The 18,052-nt window shown below is 45.4% G+C and overlaps 1 protein-coding gene across 4 annotated transcripts in view; it reads left to right on the forward strand.

The window, feature by feature from the left end:
• The window catches only part of TGM3 (transglutaminase 3), a 133,003-nt gene that overhangs the window by 101,111 nt on the left and 13,840 nt on the right, over positions 1 to 18,052 (forward strand). For all 4 annotated transcript variants that reach the window (XM_034947328.3, XM_063600982.1, XM_063600981.1 and 1 more), the window contains 7 exons: positions 602 to 775; positions 1,123 to 1,362; positions 1,956 to 2,074; positions 3,835 to 3,963; positions 7,992 to 8,169; positions 8,274 to 8,409; positions 16,746 to 16,849. In XM_034947328.3, the coding sequence (XP_034803219.1) occupies positions 602 to 775; positions 1,123 to 1,362; positions 1,956 to 2,074; positions 3,835 to 3,963; positions 7,992 to 8,169; positions 8,274 to 8,409; positions 16,746 to 16,849 (1,080 nt within the window). The remainder of the gene's footprint in view (positions 1 to 601; positions 776 to 1,122; positions 1,363 to 1,955; positions 2,075 to 3,834; positions 3,964 to 7,991; positions 8,170 to 8,273; positions 8,410 to 16,745; positions 16,850 to 18,052) is intronic.

The following is an 18,052-nucleotide window of genomic DNA, read 5'->3' on the forward strand; positions in this document are numbered from 1 at the left end:
TTTAGTAGAGATGGGGTTTCACCATGTTGGCCAGTCTGGTCTCAAACTCCTGACCTCAGGTGATCTGCCTGCCTCAGCCACACAAAGTGCTGGGATTACTGGCGTGAGCCACCACACCCGGCGCCTCCCTTCATTTCTGTTGGAGCCCCCATCCACAAAGCAATGAGAAATGCTGAAAGCAGACAGAACGTAGGTGCTCTGGTGACATGTACTCCTCATTGATTGGATGGAGCTCCACTGAACATTTGGCCCGTTCCTTAAGGGCCGAGTGACAGCTCAGCAGATGGAAGGGGGAAAGACACTCTCAGCTGTGGGAACAGGATGCACAGAGGTTCAGCTGTCTGAAAGGGCAGAGCATTTTCTATGATCTTGCATCCTGTGAGCTGGCATAACTGAGTCTGGAAAGATTGAGTGGGAATAGGTTGTGATGTTCTTGCTATGCAAGATCAAGGTCTTTGGATTTTAATGTGATTCTTTCTAGGAATTTGGCTCTGCCCTTGACAAGCCTCACCCCAAAGCTGCTCTTTGGTAACTTACACCCTTCCCCCACACCACCATCCCTTGCCTCCTAGGACTTCAGGTTCTCCTTTCTGCCTCACAGCTCTAGGAGTCCAGAGTATCAACTGGCAGACGGCCTTCAACCGACAAGCGCATCACACAGACAGGTTCTCCAGCCAGGAGCTCATCTTGCGGAGAGGCCAAAACTTCCAGGTCTTAATGATCATGAACAAAGGCCTTGGCTCTAACGAAAGACTGGAGTTCATTGTCTCCACAGGTACCTGCTCATTCCCCTCCTTGCCCAAACACACACATACTTGAGTAGCCCTTGTGCATTCAAGGACTGATGGGGACCACACTGGGGCCACTGGCATTGGGCTCTAGCCTTGCTCTGTCATTGATTCAGTGTGGCCTTGGGCAAGTTGCTGTCCATCTCTGAGCCTGAGAGTCACCATCCTCAAATCAAGAGGGATCTGGCCTGTATGTTTGTTCCAGTTACTTCCAGTGGTAGAATATGGCGCTTCATTGGCTCATGTCCCCCAGAGGGGGGTTGTATTGGAACCTGGTCTCTCCACAGTCTGACCAGTGCTTGTTGGTTTTCTCAACCTCTGTCTTCTTTGACAGGGCCTTACCCCTCAGAGTCGGCCATGACGAAGGCTGTGTTTCCACTCTCCAATGGCAGTAGTGGTGGCTGGAGTGCGGTGCTTCAGGCCAGCAATGGCAATACTCTGACTATCAGCATCTCCAGTCCTGCCAGCGCACCCATAGGACGGTACACAATGGCCCTCCAGATCTTCTCCCAGGGCGGCATCTCCTCTGTGAAACTTGGGACGTTCATACTGCTTTTTAACCCCTGGCTGAATGGTAGGTGTCTAGCCACCCACACTCTCAGCCCTGGCCTAAGCTAGAAAAGAAAAAGGGGATGGGGGAAATGATCTTCACAGGCTCAAGTTTGATTAGGGAAAGTCCATGGGCTGTGGAAAGGGCGCAGAAGCTAGAAATGAGGAGCTCTGACACTTAAGCAGCTGTCTGAGTGTGGGCAGTCCTTCTATCTCTCCAAGCCCCAATGTCCTCACCATTAAATGGACATCCTGCTGTTTCTTCTGGGAATATTGTGGAGATCACATTGAGCTTTTACAAACTGCATAGCATGGTTCATTTTAAGGGACAATACCACAGTATAATTCCACAGCATGGAGATAGCTTTCTGCCAGAAAGAGCAGGTGTCTTATCCCTGGGGTCTCATTTTCAGACCCTCGGGTCATCCTAGCTTCTCTTTCCAGCTCATAGTTCCCACAATTGGAGTTGGAAGAGTTACAGCCCAAGGGTCAGGGGACGGCTAAAGGTGGGGCTTGCTCCAACCCCCAGGCCGGTTCAGGAGTGGGAGGAGAGGAGGGACGATCCCTACAGTCCTCTGAGGATTCTAGTCCCTGGTGTCTGCTTTTTGTATCAAATAGTGGATAGCGTCTTTATGGGTAACCACGCTGAGAGAGAAGAGTATGTTCAGGAAGATGCCGGCATCATCTTTGTGGGAAGCACAAACCGAATTGGCATGATTGGCTGGAACTTTGGACAGGTAAAAGGGTCATAAGGAAGCTAAGGGTAATGTCCCTGTTACCCAAGAAGCTCAGCAGCTTGCCCCACAGATCAATGGGAAGTCCCACATCTGTCCATCTGCCTGCCCTTCTATTTGTTCATGTATTCAGAAGACTTTCATTGGCCACCTATTATGCGTCAGACCCTGGGATCCACACTAAGGATAAAGGAGATGAATAAGACAGATCCATCTTTGAGGGGGTCGCAATCTAGTGGGCAAGACAGAACACACACATAACTCAATTGATGCGATGAAGTAGTATTGGTGCCAGGATGCACAAATAAATATAAGGCCCCCTAGAGACACTGGGGACAGTAATGTAGCTTCTGTTTTTCATTCCATGTAACAATGCGATGACACTTCCTTAGTGTGCCCACTCAGCCTTTCCAAGCCACACCCTTTTGGTCCTTTATTACAGCGATCCCCATTTGAGTCTACAGAGTTCTCAGATTTGGTCAGTTTAGAAAACTTTCAAGGATGCCCTCCACCTTTTAGTTTATCCGCCAGACAAAGGCATTAGAATAAAGCACCTCGGGCGGGGTGCTTTGGATATCAGAAAGATGTGTGCTTGGACCATCTACAGACCCTGTCTGTAGTCAACTGGAGCAAGTTGGGAGGAAGAAAAAAGAGAAGGATAGGACATAGAGTGCACCTAGGAGTGGAAGAGAGGCTATTTTTTTTTTATGGCATGGTTAGGGAGGGCCTCACTTAGAAAGGAGCCTTTGATCAGGAACCTGAAGGAGATGAGGGCACCAGACAGAGATCTTGGGAAAGAGCATCAGGCAGAAGGAAAAGCAAATGCAAAGACCTAAGGCAAGAGGAGCTCGGCCTTCTCAGTTTGAGAAGCAATGACTTCAATTAAGTCTTATTTTGTGAAAATCACTTCAAATACATATACTTTAGCAAGAGATTTTATTTTTATAACTAGTTCTCCAGGAGTCTCAATAACATGCTCAAGATTGCAGGCAGGCCAGGTGCAGTGGCTCACGCCTGTAATCCCAGCACTTTGGGAGGCTGAGGCGGGTGGATCACCTGAGGTCAGGAATTCGAGACCAGCCTGGCCTATATGGCAAAACCCTGTCTCTACTAAAAATACAAAAATTGGCCAAGTGTGGTGGCACGGGCCTGTAATCCCAGCTACTTGGGAGGCTGAGGCAGGAGAATTACTTCCCAGGAGGTGGAGGTCACGATGAGCCGAGATCATACCACTGCACTCCAGCCTGGGTGACAGAGCAAGACTCCGTCTCAAAAAAAAAAAAAAAAGGATGGGAGGCAGAGCTAGAAGGAAACTCTGAGATGAGTTTGGCCTAATTATACAGATGGAGAAATCGAGGCCAGACAGGCTAAACAGCTTGCTCCTGTGGTTTGTGGCAGCCGGGGCGCCGGCTAGACCAAGCCACCTCCCATGCATTCACTTTAAGAGAGTTTGCACAAGGTCTTATGCTTTTTTCTTTTTAATAATTTTTTATTGATTATCCTTTTCTGTCTCTTTTTTGTTGTTGTTGTTTCAAAAGCTGCCTTTGAGGAAATACACAGGGTCTTGTGTGTAGTGAGTGCTCTGGATGAGTTTGCGGGGTTGAGGGCTGGGCATGGTGGCTGTCCTCAGTAGCTCTCAGTTCCAGAGGCCACAGAGTCAAAGGATCTGATAGTTCCTGTGGTTCTTGCCAGTGCAGTTCCCTTCTTGAGCCAACTCTCCTTGTCATTTCTTTAATTGTAATGTATGGTCTCGTTCTGAACAGTTTGAAGAAGACATTCTCAGCATCTGCCTCTCAATCTTGGATAGGAGTCTGAATTTCCGCCGTGACGCTGCTACTGATGTGGCCCGCAGAAATGACCCCAAATACGTTGGCCGGGTGCTGAGTGCCATGGTGAGTAACAGGAAAACGATCACAACTAGTTGTCATCATATATTGAACACCACCTATGGGCTAGGCACGCACACTCTTTATATATGTCATCTCATTAAAGCCTCACCAATTACAGCTGGTGGTTAGAACCATCCACATTTTACTAACTTGGAGCACAAGGCCCCTCTAAGTTGCAGGGCTTACCTGAGGCACACAGTGAGTATGTGGCAGAAGCAGAGCCAGACCCAGGTCCAGCCAGCTTCAAAGCCCTTTCCACCACATCATGAAGCCTTTCTCAGAGGAAAAGGGAGCTTGCTCTTTGAGTGCCTGCCAAGGATGGGAGAATGCAAAGCTAAGGCTCTGCTCCATCACTGGGCCTCCTGGGAAAGGAAGCGAGACCCTGATTGAGCTGGAGGTGGTGACCTCCTTTGCCTAACTCATCTCTTCCACAGCCCAGAGCACAGCCCAGAGTGTCAGATGGTAGGCTGCCTCATTCATAATCTAGATGGGGAAACAAGCTTGGAGAGCTGAAGTGGCTTGCTCAAGGCACACGGCGTTCAAGTCAGACCAGAACAAGGCCTCCATGGAAAAGGCCTGTGCCCCTACAACACACACAAACACACACACACTCACACAATCACACACACTCTCTCTCTCTCAGACACACACACACACAAGCTAGATCCCCTAGAAGGCATCTATGGCTCTGCACTCATTGTGTAGAGAATGTCTCCATCCAGTCTGGGCGTGGTGGCTCACGCCTCTCATCCCAGTGCTTTGGGAGATGGAGGTGGGAAGATGGCTTGAGCCCAGGAGTTTGCCACCAGCTTGGGTAACGTAGTGAGACCTCGTCTCTACAGAAATTAAAAAAAAAAAACTAGCCAGGCATAGGCAGACACGGTGGCTCACACCTGTAATCCCAGCACTTTGGTGGGTAGATGACTTGAGCCCAGGAGTTCAAGACTAGCCTGGACAACATGGCAAAACCCTGTCTCTACAACAACAACAAAAAAAATTAGCAGGGCATGGTAGCATGTGACTGTAGTCCCAGCTACTTGGGAGACTGAGGTGGAAGGATCACTTGAGCCCAGGAGGTGGAGATTGTGGTGAGCCAAGATCATGCCACTGCGCTCCAGCCTGGGTGACAGAGTAAGACCCTATCTCAAACAAACAAACAAAAATTAGCCAAGCATGGTGGTACATACCTGTATTCCCAGCTACTCGGGAGGCTGAGGCAGGGGGATTACTTGAACCCAGGAGCTTGAGGTTACAGTCAGCTATGATGGCACCACTGTACTCAGGCCTGGGTTATAGAGCAAGACCCTGTTTCCAAAAATATTCATCCAGAATATCTAAACCTAGATCAACCTGCTCAAAAGTTGTAAGTTAAAAAGCAAAAAGTCGTGATCGGGTACAGTGGTTCACACCTGTAATCCCAAGACTTTGGGAGGCTGAGGCAGAGAATCACTTGAGCCCAGGAGTTTGAGACCAGCCTGGACAACATAGTGAGACCTCATCTACACACACACACACACACACACACACACACACACACAGGAGCCAGGCATCGTGACACATGCCTGTAGTCCCAGCTACTTGGGAGGCTGAGCTGGGAGAATTGCATGAGTCCGTTAGTTGCAGGCTGCAGTGATCTGTGATTGCGCCACTGCACTTCAGCCTGGGTGACACAGCAAGAGCCTGTCTCCAAAAAAAAAGGCGAAAAGTCAAAGTGAATTCCTTACTTTAACCCTCTTAAACTAAGTAATTACCCAGAAATCCTGTAACCTTTATTTATTTATTTCTATGGTTCATGGTTTAGGCATTTCTTGATCTCTTGACTTTTGAGTTGGATATGTCCATGCTAACGAGCTAGTTACTTGGTTAAAAATGTGAACAACTTCTCAGCTGCATGATAAATATCCGGGGTGCATCTGAGAGGGCTTTTGGAAAGAGCTGAGTCTTAGACTGAGCCTGGCAAGAAAGGAGTAAGGTGGGCCCAGGGAACTTAGTAGCCGAGGGAGAGTATGGAGAGGAAGTGAGCCTGGAGCAGAATCTTGAAACCAAATGGCCTGGAAGAGGTGGGATTAAAGCCCTGGTGACTTAGAAAGCTGAGCCTCTTTGGCCTAGGAGAGAGTGGGTGAGGCCAGTGGCTCCTGCAGCTGCTGACTCACTCACACCCCAGGGCCAAACCACTTTATCGTGGAGCCAATTTCCTCAGCTGCACCTCCCAGATGCTCCATTCAGACCTCCCAGCTGGGCTGGGCCATGAACTAATTATGGCCTGTGCGGAGCTTTGAAGTGCTCAGCTTTCAGCCAGAGATGACCGTGCTGATAGCCACTTTGGAGGCTGGAGCACCAGTGACTCAGGAGATGGGGAAGGGCTGCGCAACCTTCCATCTCTAAGGAGGCCCTGTCTTGCCTGACTCTGCCATGACAGCCCAGGACCTCCTGGAAGGGGTGCAGAGCTCACTACTGCACTGAGGGGCTGGCAAGGCTGGGCATGGCCTGTCCTGGGCAAGGATCCCTCTGTGTCCAGACTGTCCATTCTCATAGGCCTTGCCACTTACAGGCACTCCAAGGAGAAGGGGTAGGACACACAGGCTGGAGGAGCCCTCAGAGATCCTGGTCCAGCCTCTCATTGCACAGTTCAGATAAACGACAGCCAAAGTTTCATAAACCCTGACCCTTGACTACAAAAGACACCTCAGAGTGCCTTTGTCCTAACTTTCCCTTGAAAATTCCCTTCCCTATTGGAAGGTGAAGAACTAAGGCCTAGAGAGGTGAACAGACCTTTGTGCAATCATCAAGCTGGCAAGTGGCAAGGTGGGGCTTGTAACCTCAGTGTCTCCTTCTCTCTTTTAACTTTTATTATGGAAAAGTTCAGACCTACATAAAAGTAGAGAGAAAAGCATAATGAACTCCTGTGTCTGCATCACAAGCTTCAGCAATTACCTCTTCAAGGCTGGTGTCATTTCATCTGCGACCCTCTCTTTCACAGATGATTTGATAAATCTTAGACATTACACATTTGTCATAATTTCACCTGTAAATATTTCCAAGTGTGTCCCTAAAAGACAATGGAACTCAGGTCTCAATTTCTAGTCCAGTGATCTTTCCAGGCTGCCTCTTGGTTGTGTCACTTAGATTAGAACCTCACCTTAAATTGAATAAATGAATGAGTAAACTAACAAATGAACAAATAGCTGAATGAATGAAAGAAAAGGAATACTCTATCTTTATTCTTTCCAAGAGGAAGTTAGTTGCTGAAGTTCTAAAGTGATCTTTTTGGCCGGGTGTGGTGGCTCACACCTGTAATCCCAGCACTTTGGGAGCTGATGTGGGCAGATCACTTGAGGTCAGCCTAAGCAACATGGTGAAACCCCGTCTCTATTAAAAATACAAAAGCTAGCCGGGCATGGTGGCACGCATAACACCGGTTACTCAGGAGGCTGAGCCAGGAGAATTGCTTGAATCCAGGAGGCAAAGCTTGCAGTGAGCCAAGATCACGCCACTGCACTCCAGCCTGGGCGACAGAGAGAGACTCTGTATCAGAAAATAATAATAATAATAAATAAATAAAATAAAAATAAAAATAAATAAATAAAGTGATCTTTTTGCAAGACCATACACCAAAAAAGAGTTTCAAACCATGGACTCCCAGGCAGACTGTGACAGCAGTGATAGCCTGTGGATTCTTACCTGCCAGAAGTCCTCTGCAAGCTGGAGTTGTGCCCTGCCTTGCCACAGCACAAGCTGTGCTGTCTGTTTCCCATGTCAGGCTGCTGCACAGGAATGATGTATGGATCAAGGACAATCAAACATGGCCTGTTTGGGAAAGCACCTCTAAACTCGTAAACCACTCCATACCCCTAAGGGTTAAGTGTTACAATGATCATCCCCAAGTCACCTAGAAAGACAAAGAAAAGTTCAATCACGGCCTTTGGCTTCCTTCCTCATCTCCCCACCTTGTCCTCTGAATTCTGCATGTCAGTCTCCCTAGGAAAGGCATTAGTGCTGACTCATTTTGGGGGGGGGGGGTTTCTGCCCAGATCAATAGCAATGATGACAATGGTGTGCTTGCTGGGAATTGGAGCGGCACTTACACCGGTGGCCGGGACCCAAGGAACTGGAACGGCAGTGTGGAGATCCTCAAAACTTGGAAAAAATCTGGCTTCAGCCCAGTCCGATATGGCCAGTGCTGGGTCTTTGCTGGGACCCTCAACACAGGTACCTTGGGTATGGTGTGCCTTGGCTGGGTCATTGGGTGCCAGTGGGCTATGCCAAGGTACCATCTCCACCACCTGAGTCCTCACGCCCACCCTGACTTGCAGCGCTGCGGTCTTTGGGGATTCCTTCCCGGGTGATCACCAACTTCAACTCAGCTCATGACACAGACCGAAATCTCAGTGTGGATGTGTACTACGACCCCATGGGAAACCCCCTGGACAAGGGTAGTGATAGCGTATGGTAAGTATCTCATCTTTTCCCTGAACTTCGAGCACCACATTTGAGTGGCTTCTCGCTCTCACCATCCTTCTGGGACCCAGGTCCAAACAGGTGTTGCAAGGCAAGTAACATGTCATCACAGGGTGTAGAATGGAACTGCTGGCAATGCTGATTACACACTTAGCAGCACCCAAGACACCTCTTCTCGGTGCTCTGCGGTCTGCTAGTCTGGTCTATCTTGCTGCCGTCAGACAAAGGATCTGATCCCAGTGAAAGACAGGGCTCCTAAATTCACTCTGAATTTATGGGATCCATTGGCCCTTATACTACTATAGAATATACAAGTTGAAACTATCGCTTTTCCAGCAAGAAATATACATTTGTTTCATTTCAGGTAATCCATATGACTTACAAACTTTCTTAAAGAGAATAAGAAAAGCAACACATCTTCTCTTAGCATATATATATACACCTATTGTATACCTTGGTTGACATCAAAAGTTCAGAGTTTATTCTGGATTCTGGATTAAGACAATTATTTTTTTTGAGATGGAGTTTCATTCTTGTTGCCCAGGCTGGAGTGCAATGGCACAATCTTGGCTCACTGCAACCTCAGGCTCCCAGGTTCAAGTGATTCTCCTGCCTCAGCCTCCCAAGTAGCTGAGATTACAGGCATGCACCACCATGCCCGGCTAATTTTTGTATTTTAGTAGAGACGGGCTTTCACCATGTTGGTCAGGCTGGTCTTGAACTCCTGACCTCAGGCCATCCACCTGCCTCAGCTTCCCAAAGTGCTGGGATTACAGGCGTAAGCCACTGCACCCGGCCAAAATGTTTTATATATATTTGGGCATTTATATTCCTAACCATAAGTATGCCATGTGCACACTATCAATACACACACACACGTAATTTAATGATAGATGCCACTGGAAGTAGGAAATGTGTAGACATATATCTGTAACTGCATAGAGCACTAGATAGATAGATATTATATAGATAAAAATAGACATTGTTACAACTGTTTAAGGTTATATCATATACCAAGTTATTACCAGATGGCAATTGGCAATGATGTCTATATCTGTAGATACACAGAGATATCTATGTATCTATATAAAGTACCCATCTATCTATTGTTTTAATCCATTTCAAAGGCTACACACACACATAATTGCTCACATGCATGTATATGGCTAGATAATCGTATGACAGATATAATCTTATTTTCAGATGTTCAATTTTGAGATAGTCTACATAAAATGTTTGTATTACTTATCATTCCCAGAATAAGTATATCTAACTTATCTGAAATGTGCTTAATGTAACTAAGGGTATAAAATGAAACGAAAATAGATAATAATGGAAAACACTGTTAAAACAAATAAATAACAACTCCATGCCAGCAACCGAATTGAGTAATAAAAGCATCCCTTCCCTTCTGAAGGAGAGTGAGGTTTATGTAACTCACCCCAGAGTCAATGGATTCTGGGGTTTTACTAGGGGAGAGAAAGCTTATTTAAGGAGTTTCTTTCTTGATCTGCACATACATAACTTTCTCTCTAATGATATTGCTTACTTGTGGCCAGACTTTGTTTTCCAACTTCTCATGAATAAGTGTCTTCTTTTCCCTGGGCTTTTCTTTGTTCTTGTGTCCAAAATCCCATCGCAACCAGCTCTGATCACTGGGGCTATGCCATTCCTAACTTTAGTTTCTTCTACAAAAGGAGACGGTTGGTGAGACAAGTTGGGGGTCCCCTCGGCATACCCTTTCTGTGATGATCCTGTACATTAGGAACTGCAGGGACGTGGAAAGCTTAAGTCTCAGTTCCTCCACTGAAAGCATTTTTATGGTGCTGTTAGGAGACACGGGGTGGGGAAGCCACTAGTAGAGGCTAATTAGCAACACAGCATGGTGTGTGATGCCCAGGCAAGTGATTCAGACAGGGATACCGGGAACTCAGAGGAAATCCTCAAGGAAGGCGTCCTGGAAACAGGAAAGTGAGGCTTTTAAGCTAAATTTAGAATTAGAACCCAGGTCTCCTGGTTAGTGACTCAGACTGCCCCCCACATCAGCTTAACATCAACTTTGGGACAAGTAGGAGCTGATGGAGACATTCCAGGGTGGCTCCGTGGTCATTTCTGTGGCCTCATGGGAGGGGGCCAGGCACAGAAGCTCTGACTGTTCCTGAGGATCTTGTCACCCCTCCCTTCCTCTCCCCTTTTCTGAACCTTCTCAGAAAGCCAAGGGAGCTGATAGTTACTCCCTACACCATTCCCTACAGCTGATGGTTGGGGGAGCCAGCCCTGGAGGGCATGAGGACAGGGAGTCCCAAGCACTAGCTCCAGCCCTACTACCAAATTGCTGTGAGGCTTGCGCAAGGCAATTTATCCTCCTGGTCCCAAGTTTCTTCATATGTGAAATATAAGGGTTGGTCTAGGACTAGATGATTTCTTAAGTCCTTTGCCAGCTTAAATGTTTAAATTCTCAGGAGCTTCAGCCCACTCCACTTTCTATAAGGGAGCTAGCCCTCCCAAGGGAGCCCTGCTGTTCCTTCCTCCTTGAATCCCATGCAGGGGAGAGCTAAACCAAGAGCCAGTTTCTGCCTGGAGTGAAATTACTAAGCTATTCTTATAAGGGCAACCGGAGTTTGGACAGAAAACCTCTGATATGAATCTTTGTATGTTACCAAAAAGTGTTGAAAGCTTTAGAACCGTGCCCAGATTTGCCTAAAGTAATAGAATGTGAGAATCAAGGGAGATTAAGCATTAGAAGTGCTTAGTAATAGTAACAGCAGCAACTAATAATTTGCTGAGCAATTGTTGTGTGCCAGGTACTGTTATAAGTGCTTACATTTCGTCTTCACAAATGACGTAGGCATTGTTATTTTCATCCCCAATTTATTTTTCATGGATGAGAAAGCAAAGGCCCCGAGAGAAGTAACTTGTCTAAGAGTAAGCACCTGGAGACATGTAGACATTCTAAGCGCATAACATTATGTAAGTTCCTTGCCTTTGCTACACCTCAATTTCCCACTTGTAAAACAAAGGGCCAGATCAGGGGACCTCAGTGACATTTTCTAGGCCTTTCTTTTAATCAGATTCACAGCAGCCAGTGGGGTAAATTTTTTTCTAAGCCACTCTGCTCATGCCAATGGTTTGGCTTAAGAGGCACGCAGTTCCGGAGTATTCACTCTCTTCAGAGTGAGGACACTTTTCGGGGGAGCTTAGTTTGGGATGCTTCTTTGAGATGTCCTCCTTCAGGGCCACTGCAAAGGAAGTCTCTGGAGCCTATTCAGCCACCGAGCAGCAGCCGAATGATTTGGAACAGTTTAGCCAAAGTTATCTTGACTTTTCTGGCTTGTTTTCTTCATTCATTTGGCTTGATCCCCCAATTTCTAGAGTCATAGATCTGACTCTACCTGTAGACTTTGCAGAACTCTGAGGTAGAAGGTGCCTAGAGACTGCCCAGCCCTGCCAGGGAGGTGAAGTCAGGCAGTGCCTCCAGCTGTCAGCACCCACACCTCAGCCAAGCCCCTGGCTCCTCATGCAATCTCTCCACGGCTTCTGCCTCTGAATACCTGCTTCCACTAATCCTGAACTGGCTCCTAGGCCCTTAGTGAGGAAGTGACAGAGAGTGGTTTCAGCCCAGAAACAACTCAATTCAGCAAACATGATTCCATGCACATCTGCACTGGACTCCGGGCACCAAGAGGAACAAGATGCAGGAACTGTGCTGGAGGAGGGTTTTTGTTTGTTTGTTTTGTTTTATAACTAGGCCTTAGAGACTGAATAGAGGAGTTTACAGCTGCATTAAAAGCTTGGCAATTATGGAGTAGCAATGAAATCAATTATTTGCAAGATTCAGAGACAGCACAGAGGTATTGTTGGCACTCTCTTGGCGTGTCAGGAAAGGCTTTTTTGGCAGAGGTAGTATCTGAACAAACTTTGGGAGGACAAATGGGAGGTTACCTACAGAAGGGCGGGGTTTGGGGCGACTTTCTAGGCAAGGTCTCCTAACTCTGTGAATTCAAAGGTAAGCATAACTCAGTTGGTGTCTGTAGAGCAGTGTTTTATAAACGTCAAAGACTGCATGAGAATTAATTTGTGTGGGGAAAGATGAGAGCAGCGGAAATCTGCACTTTTTAATAAATGCCTTGGATAGTTCTGATGCCCGCAGACTGTCCTCTCCTGAGCTCATGCTCCTGAAACCCTCAGGAAAGGAGTGGAGCCCGAGGTTGGGGGGTGGGAGACAGTGTGGCACACAACCAGAAACCCACACCGGAATTTCCACATGGCGCCACTGGGCACTGGAAAGATGCACATCCCAAATATTTCTGTGTAACTGAAGGGGCTGGCTTTTGCATGAGGGAGGAACCAGGATGCAGTTGTTATCTGCTCTGCCTTAAATTCCTGCCTTGCAAGCAAGTATTACAATACAGCTACTTATCAATTTTTTTTTTTTAACCAGCCTGCCCTTCCCCTTGGGTGCTCTGCCAGGAGCAAATTGAATGTGAAACTTGGTGTTCTCATTCACTTTCTCATCCCTCCCTTGCCCCTTTCACCCACCTAGGACCATCTTCCCACATTCCTTCCCTTGCCTTCTCCTTGGTGAGTTCTAACCGATCATGAAGGCCTGTTCAAAAAGACTCCCTGGATCCTGGAGATCATTTTTATGATGCCCTTTTAAAAATAATTATAAAAAAATTCAAAATACATAAAGAAATAAAAATCATTTCTGATCTTATTCACATATCTTCAACACTTGGTAGTTTTCCATTCATCTTTTCTCTATGAGTTATTGTTATTTACAGAATTGGGATGATACATTTTACAAGACATGAGTAGAAGACAGAGCATATAATAGATACATCCCACTTTTTCCCACACCTCGAAACCAATCACTTCACCATTAGTTTTAGTCATGTGTTTTTTACTAAACATTATATCATAAGCATTCTCCCTATGTCATTAAAAAATCTTCAAAAATAAGATCATTTCAAATACATCATAAGTGCATCATATTCTATTATATGGAATGGAACCTATGTAAAATCAGGTTACATAAAATGGAATCTACTGTTAACCTGTTTCCCTTTTTTAACCCCAGCTGCCTGGATTCAAATCCTACTCTGCTTAATTACTCACTGTAAGACCTTCTCAAGTCACTTAACTTCCCTGAACCTCAGTTTCCAGAGTTGTTGAATGGGGAATAATAATTATTTCTGTCTTTTAGGGTGTTGTAAGGATTAAATAAGTTAATATATGCAATAACACAGGACTCAACTGTCTGTGTTAACACTGTGTTAGCTATGATCATCCAACTTACATATATTTTCTAATTATAGAAGTAATGAGTAATTCACATGATAGAAAATAAAAACATTATAGAAATAAGTAACATAAAACTTAGTTTGTATGCACTATATATATAACACATACACCAAACTGTTAATGGTGGATATCTAAGAAAATAGAATTATTGTAGACTTTCTCCAATGTTTTATGTATAATTTTTTAATGAACGGCTTTATCATACATCTACGTATATACACATAGGTTTTTTTCTTTTTCCTTTTTTATTTCCATAGGTTTTTGGGGAACAGGTGGTATTCGGTTACATAAGTTCTTTAGTGGCAATTTGTAAGATTTTGTTGCACCCATCTCCTGAGCAGTATACACTGAACCCAATTTGTAGTCTTTTATCCCTCACCCCCTTCCCACCTTTTCTCTCTGAGTCCCCAAAGTCCATTGCGTCATTCTTATACCTTTGCATTCTCATAGCTTAGCCTTGACTTATGAGTGTGAACACACGATGTTTGGTCATACTGATTTTCTTATTTCATGATATCTCTTAGACATCTCTCCATGTAAGTACTAGATTGATTTTGCTTGTCCTTTTTGACAGCTGTTTGATATCCCATTCCATGGCTCTGCCACCATTTATCTGCCAATTCCCTTATTGATGAACTTTTGCTCCAACATTTTTGCTATTACAAACAATGCCTCGGTGGACACCTTTAGATATACATCATGTGCACTTACGTGAGTTTTTCCATGGGAGAAATTCCCTGATGTGGACTTACTGGCTCAGTGAGTATGTAGATTTTTAAAAGTTTTTATATTCATTGCCAAATTGCTTTCCACAAGGTCATAGCAATTTAAGCTCCCACCAGTGGGATATGACAGTGTTTGTTTTCCCACCTGGAAATGAGCACCACAATGAGTATCACCGTATGCTTTAATCTCTGTCAGTCTAATAGGTGTCATCTATGTATCTCTGTCATGTTATCTCTTTGTCATTTTAATTTTCTTTTAATAGTACTGAGGTTAAAACTATTTTCATATGTTTGGTGGTTATTTGTATTTCTTATAAAAATTGACTGCTCGTTGCTATTTATGGGCATGTTTTTCTTTTTCTATTTCGTATTTTTTCATCACTTGGTTTGAGGAAAGTATGCTTTCTCTTATCAATTTGTAAGTACAAATTTACTATATTGATACAGTAAATCTCTATCTAGCATGTATGTTGGATATATTTTCTCTGCTTTATTGATTTTTTCAATCATTTGTCTCACTTTGCCTTCAAATTGGATAATTTCTAGTCATCTCTCTTCAAATTTATTGACTCTTTCCTCTGTCATCTCTATCCTGCTATTAAGTTTATTTATCATTTAATTTCAGATACTTGTCCTTTTTCCAGTTAAAATTTTTCCATTTGGTTCTTTTTTTCATATTTTCTATTTCTCTGCCCAAAGTTTATCTCTTTTCATTAGTTATGAGCATATTTTCCTTTATTTCATTGAGCCTCGCTCTAGTAGCTGCTTTAGTCTTTGTCTGACAATTCCAACATCTGGATTATTTTATGGTGGGTTTCTGTGGATTATCTTTTCCCTTGAGGATAAACCACATTTTCCTGGTTCTTTGTTTGTTGAGTGATTTTGGCTCATACCCCAGACGCTGGATGTGTCTGAATTCTGTTCTCTTGTTTCAGCTGCCTATCTTGGGTCACTCAACATGCAAACTGTCTCCCTTGCGGTAGGCAGTGGCTCTGCTCTCAGTTCAGGGCTTCTATCTCCAGCCGAACAGCTCATGGTCTGCCTCATCCATGCATGATTGAGGGTCACCTAGAGGTTTGGGCAGCTTCCTTGACTCTTTTCAGAATTCCGCCCTCACTCTCCAGCAACCCAGGTTGGTTCAGGCTCTGTTCCTGGTTCCTCAGATCAGAAAGCTGTGGGCTGCCTGTCGAGTTCTTGCTCCATGTACTTTACCCCAACTGTGGCCTTTCCTTAGAGCAAACTCATAAAAAGTGCAGCTTCCTCTACGTTCTGATTCCTCTCTAAAATCATAGTGCTTTGATCATGCTCAGGTGTCTTTCCTAGTTTTTCATTTTTTCCCCACAGTTTATCATTATATGCAAAAGGATTCATCTGTTTTGAGCTTATCCTCCATACCAGAAACAGAACTACAGGTTTTTTGTTTGTTTACATGTAACTTCTATATTTTTACATACTCAAATATATGAGTCTCTTCCTTTATGCTTTCTGAAATGGGTGGTCTGCTTAGAACTATCTTTTCCACCTCATGAGTATAGAAATATTTTTTTCCACGTTGACTAGAACTTGGATTTATGTCGAACTTATATTTTCTTCATGTTGAACTGGAAAGTGCCAAGACCAGTGTGACTGTAGTTTCCATGGGAGTGGAGAGGAGAGAAGAGGGCAGAATTGGGGGACAGAATGAGTAAGACCTTGGCTACCTGGCTGTGCCTGGTGAGGGGTGAGTGGTGACTGAGGCTTACAAATTGAGACACAAGACAAAGAACATTTGAGGACTGGCAGGTGTCATTCTTCAGTTCAGATCCCAGTCAAGAGACGGTGTGGCTTTTAGGTAAGTCAGCCACTCCTGCAGCAACCCCATTCATTTTCAGCCAACACCAAGCACAGAAGCATACCCCGCCAGGCAGAGGGAGGAAGCTGTGTGGGTTTGCCCCTGGGTGGCTGGCTCCAATCTGGATTCGTTCTGCTCCTTAGAAAGGTGCATGCTGGTCAAGGCTTTGACTTTTGAGTTAGGCATACATGGGTTCACATTTTGACCCTGCCATTGTTAGATGCTTAACTTCTCTGAGCCCAAGTTTCCCTTTTTATAAAACGGGCATAAAAATAGTACCTATTTCACAGTGCTGTGAGGATTTCCACGAGACGATGCTCACCAGGGCTTAGCATAACCATTGTCACAGGGCAAACTCACTCGATGCATGTTGTCATGCTGCACTGTTGGGGCAAAGATGTGCTGTCTTGCCACTCATCTGCTGTGTGGTCTTGGGCAAGCGCTGCAGTCTCTGGTTCTATCTGCAGGAATTTCCATGTCTGGAATGAAGGCTGGTTTGTGAGGTCTGACCTGGGCCCCTCATACGGTGGATGGCAGGTGTTGGATGCTACCCCGCAGGAAAGAAGCCAAGGTAACTTCTCTGGGTGTGGTTCTAAGCCATGAGCCTCACAGTTATTTACAGCCATGGACAGCAGCATAGGGAAGTAACTCCAAAGCCCTCTCCCTCTGGAATGCATGATGGGATTAAAACAAAAATAGTTTAAAAATAGATCTCCCCTGCTAATTTTGCTTGGCTCGGGCTGCTGTTTAAATGAGTGCCTGCCCTGCACCCACAACGGCCACTGTTGCTGCACAGAGCCTTGGCACAGGCCAGGTGGGCAGAGAGAGCAGCCTTCCTCTGCCAGTAATGATTTTCCTTCACCAACTGCAGCAGCCTCTCCTTCCCAGCACAGAAAATTTGTGGTTCCCTGTTGCCCTTGGGGTTTAGTCCACATTCTCCACTGATCACCACCCACAGCAGCTCTCTCTGCCACACCAAGCTCCCCCTTAGGCAGGCTGCCTCTGCCATCCCTATCCCGGGCCTCTGCTTCCTCCTCTGGCCTCCCTCTGTCTCCTGCCCCATCAGGGGTTGGGTCCCAGGCTCTCCTGGAGCCTTTCCTCTTCCCTTCTCTGACCTCTAGAGCATGACTTGTCTGTTACCCTCATTTTCAGTTCTTCTTTGAAACATTAAAAAGTGATTTATGGGGCTGGGAGTGGTGGCTCACACCTGTAATCTCAGCACTTTGGGAGGCCATGGAGGGTGGATCAGTTGAGATCAAGAGTTCAAGACCAGCCTGACCAACATGGTGAAACCCCGTCTCTAGTAAAGATACAAAATTAGTCGGGCATGATAGTACATGCCTTAATCCCAGCTACTTGGGAGGCTGAGGTGGGAGAATCGCTGGAACTCAGGAAACGGAGGTAAAGCCGTGAGCCGAGATCATGCCGTGGCACTCCGGCCTGGGAGACAGAGCAAGACTCCATCTAAAAACAAAAAAAAAAAAATGTGATATATGAAGTAATATGTGCATGTAGTTGAAAAAAATTCAAACTATTCTAAAAGGACTAACAATAAAAATTAAGTCTTACCGCACCCCCAACCCCTAGCTCCTCTACCAGAATCAGTGCACGTTACTAGATTTGGGGGCTTGGAGTAACTGAGACATTTGCTAGGCCACAATTTTCCAAAAGTTTCATTGCAACCCATTAGTGGTTATAAAATCTAGTTAGTGGGCTGTGTCCATCATTTTAGGAAAAGAAAATGAAATGGAATGGAACGGAAAGCAGGGAAAAG

This window comes from Pan paniscus, chromosome 21 (genome assembly GCF_029289425.2).
Source record: "Pan paniscus chromosome 21, NHGRI_mPanPan1-v2.0_pri, whole genome shotgun sequence".
Lineage (NCBI taxonomy): Eukaryota > Metazoa > Chordata > Mammalia > Primates > Hominidae > Pan > Pan paniscus.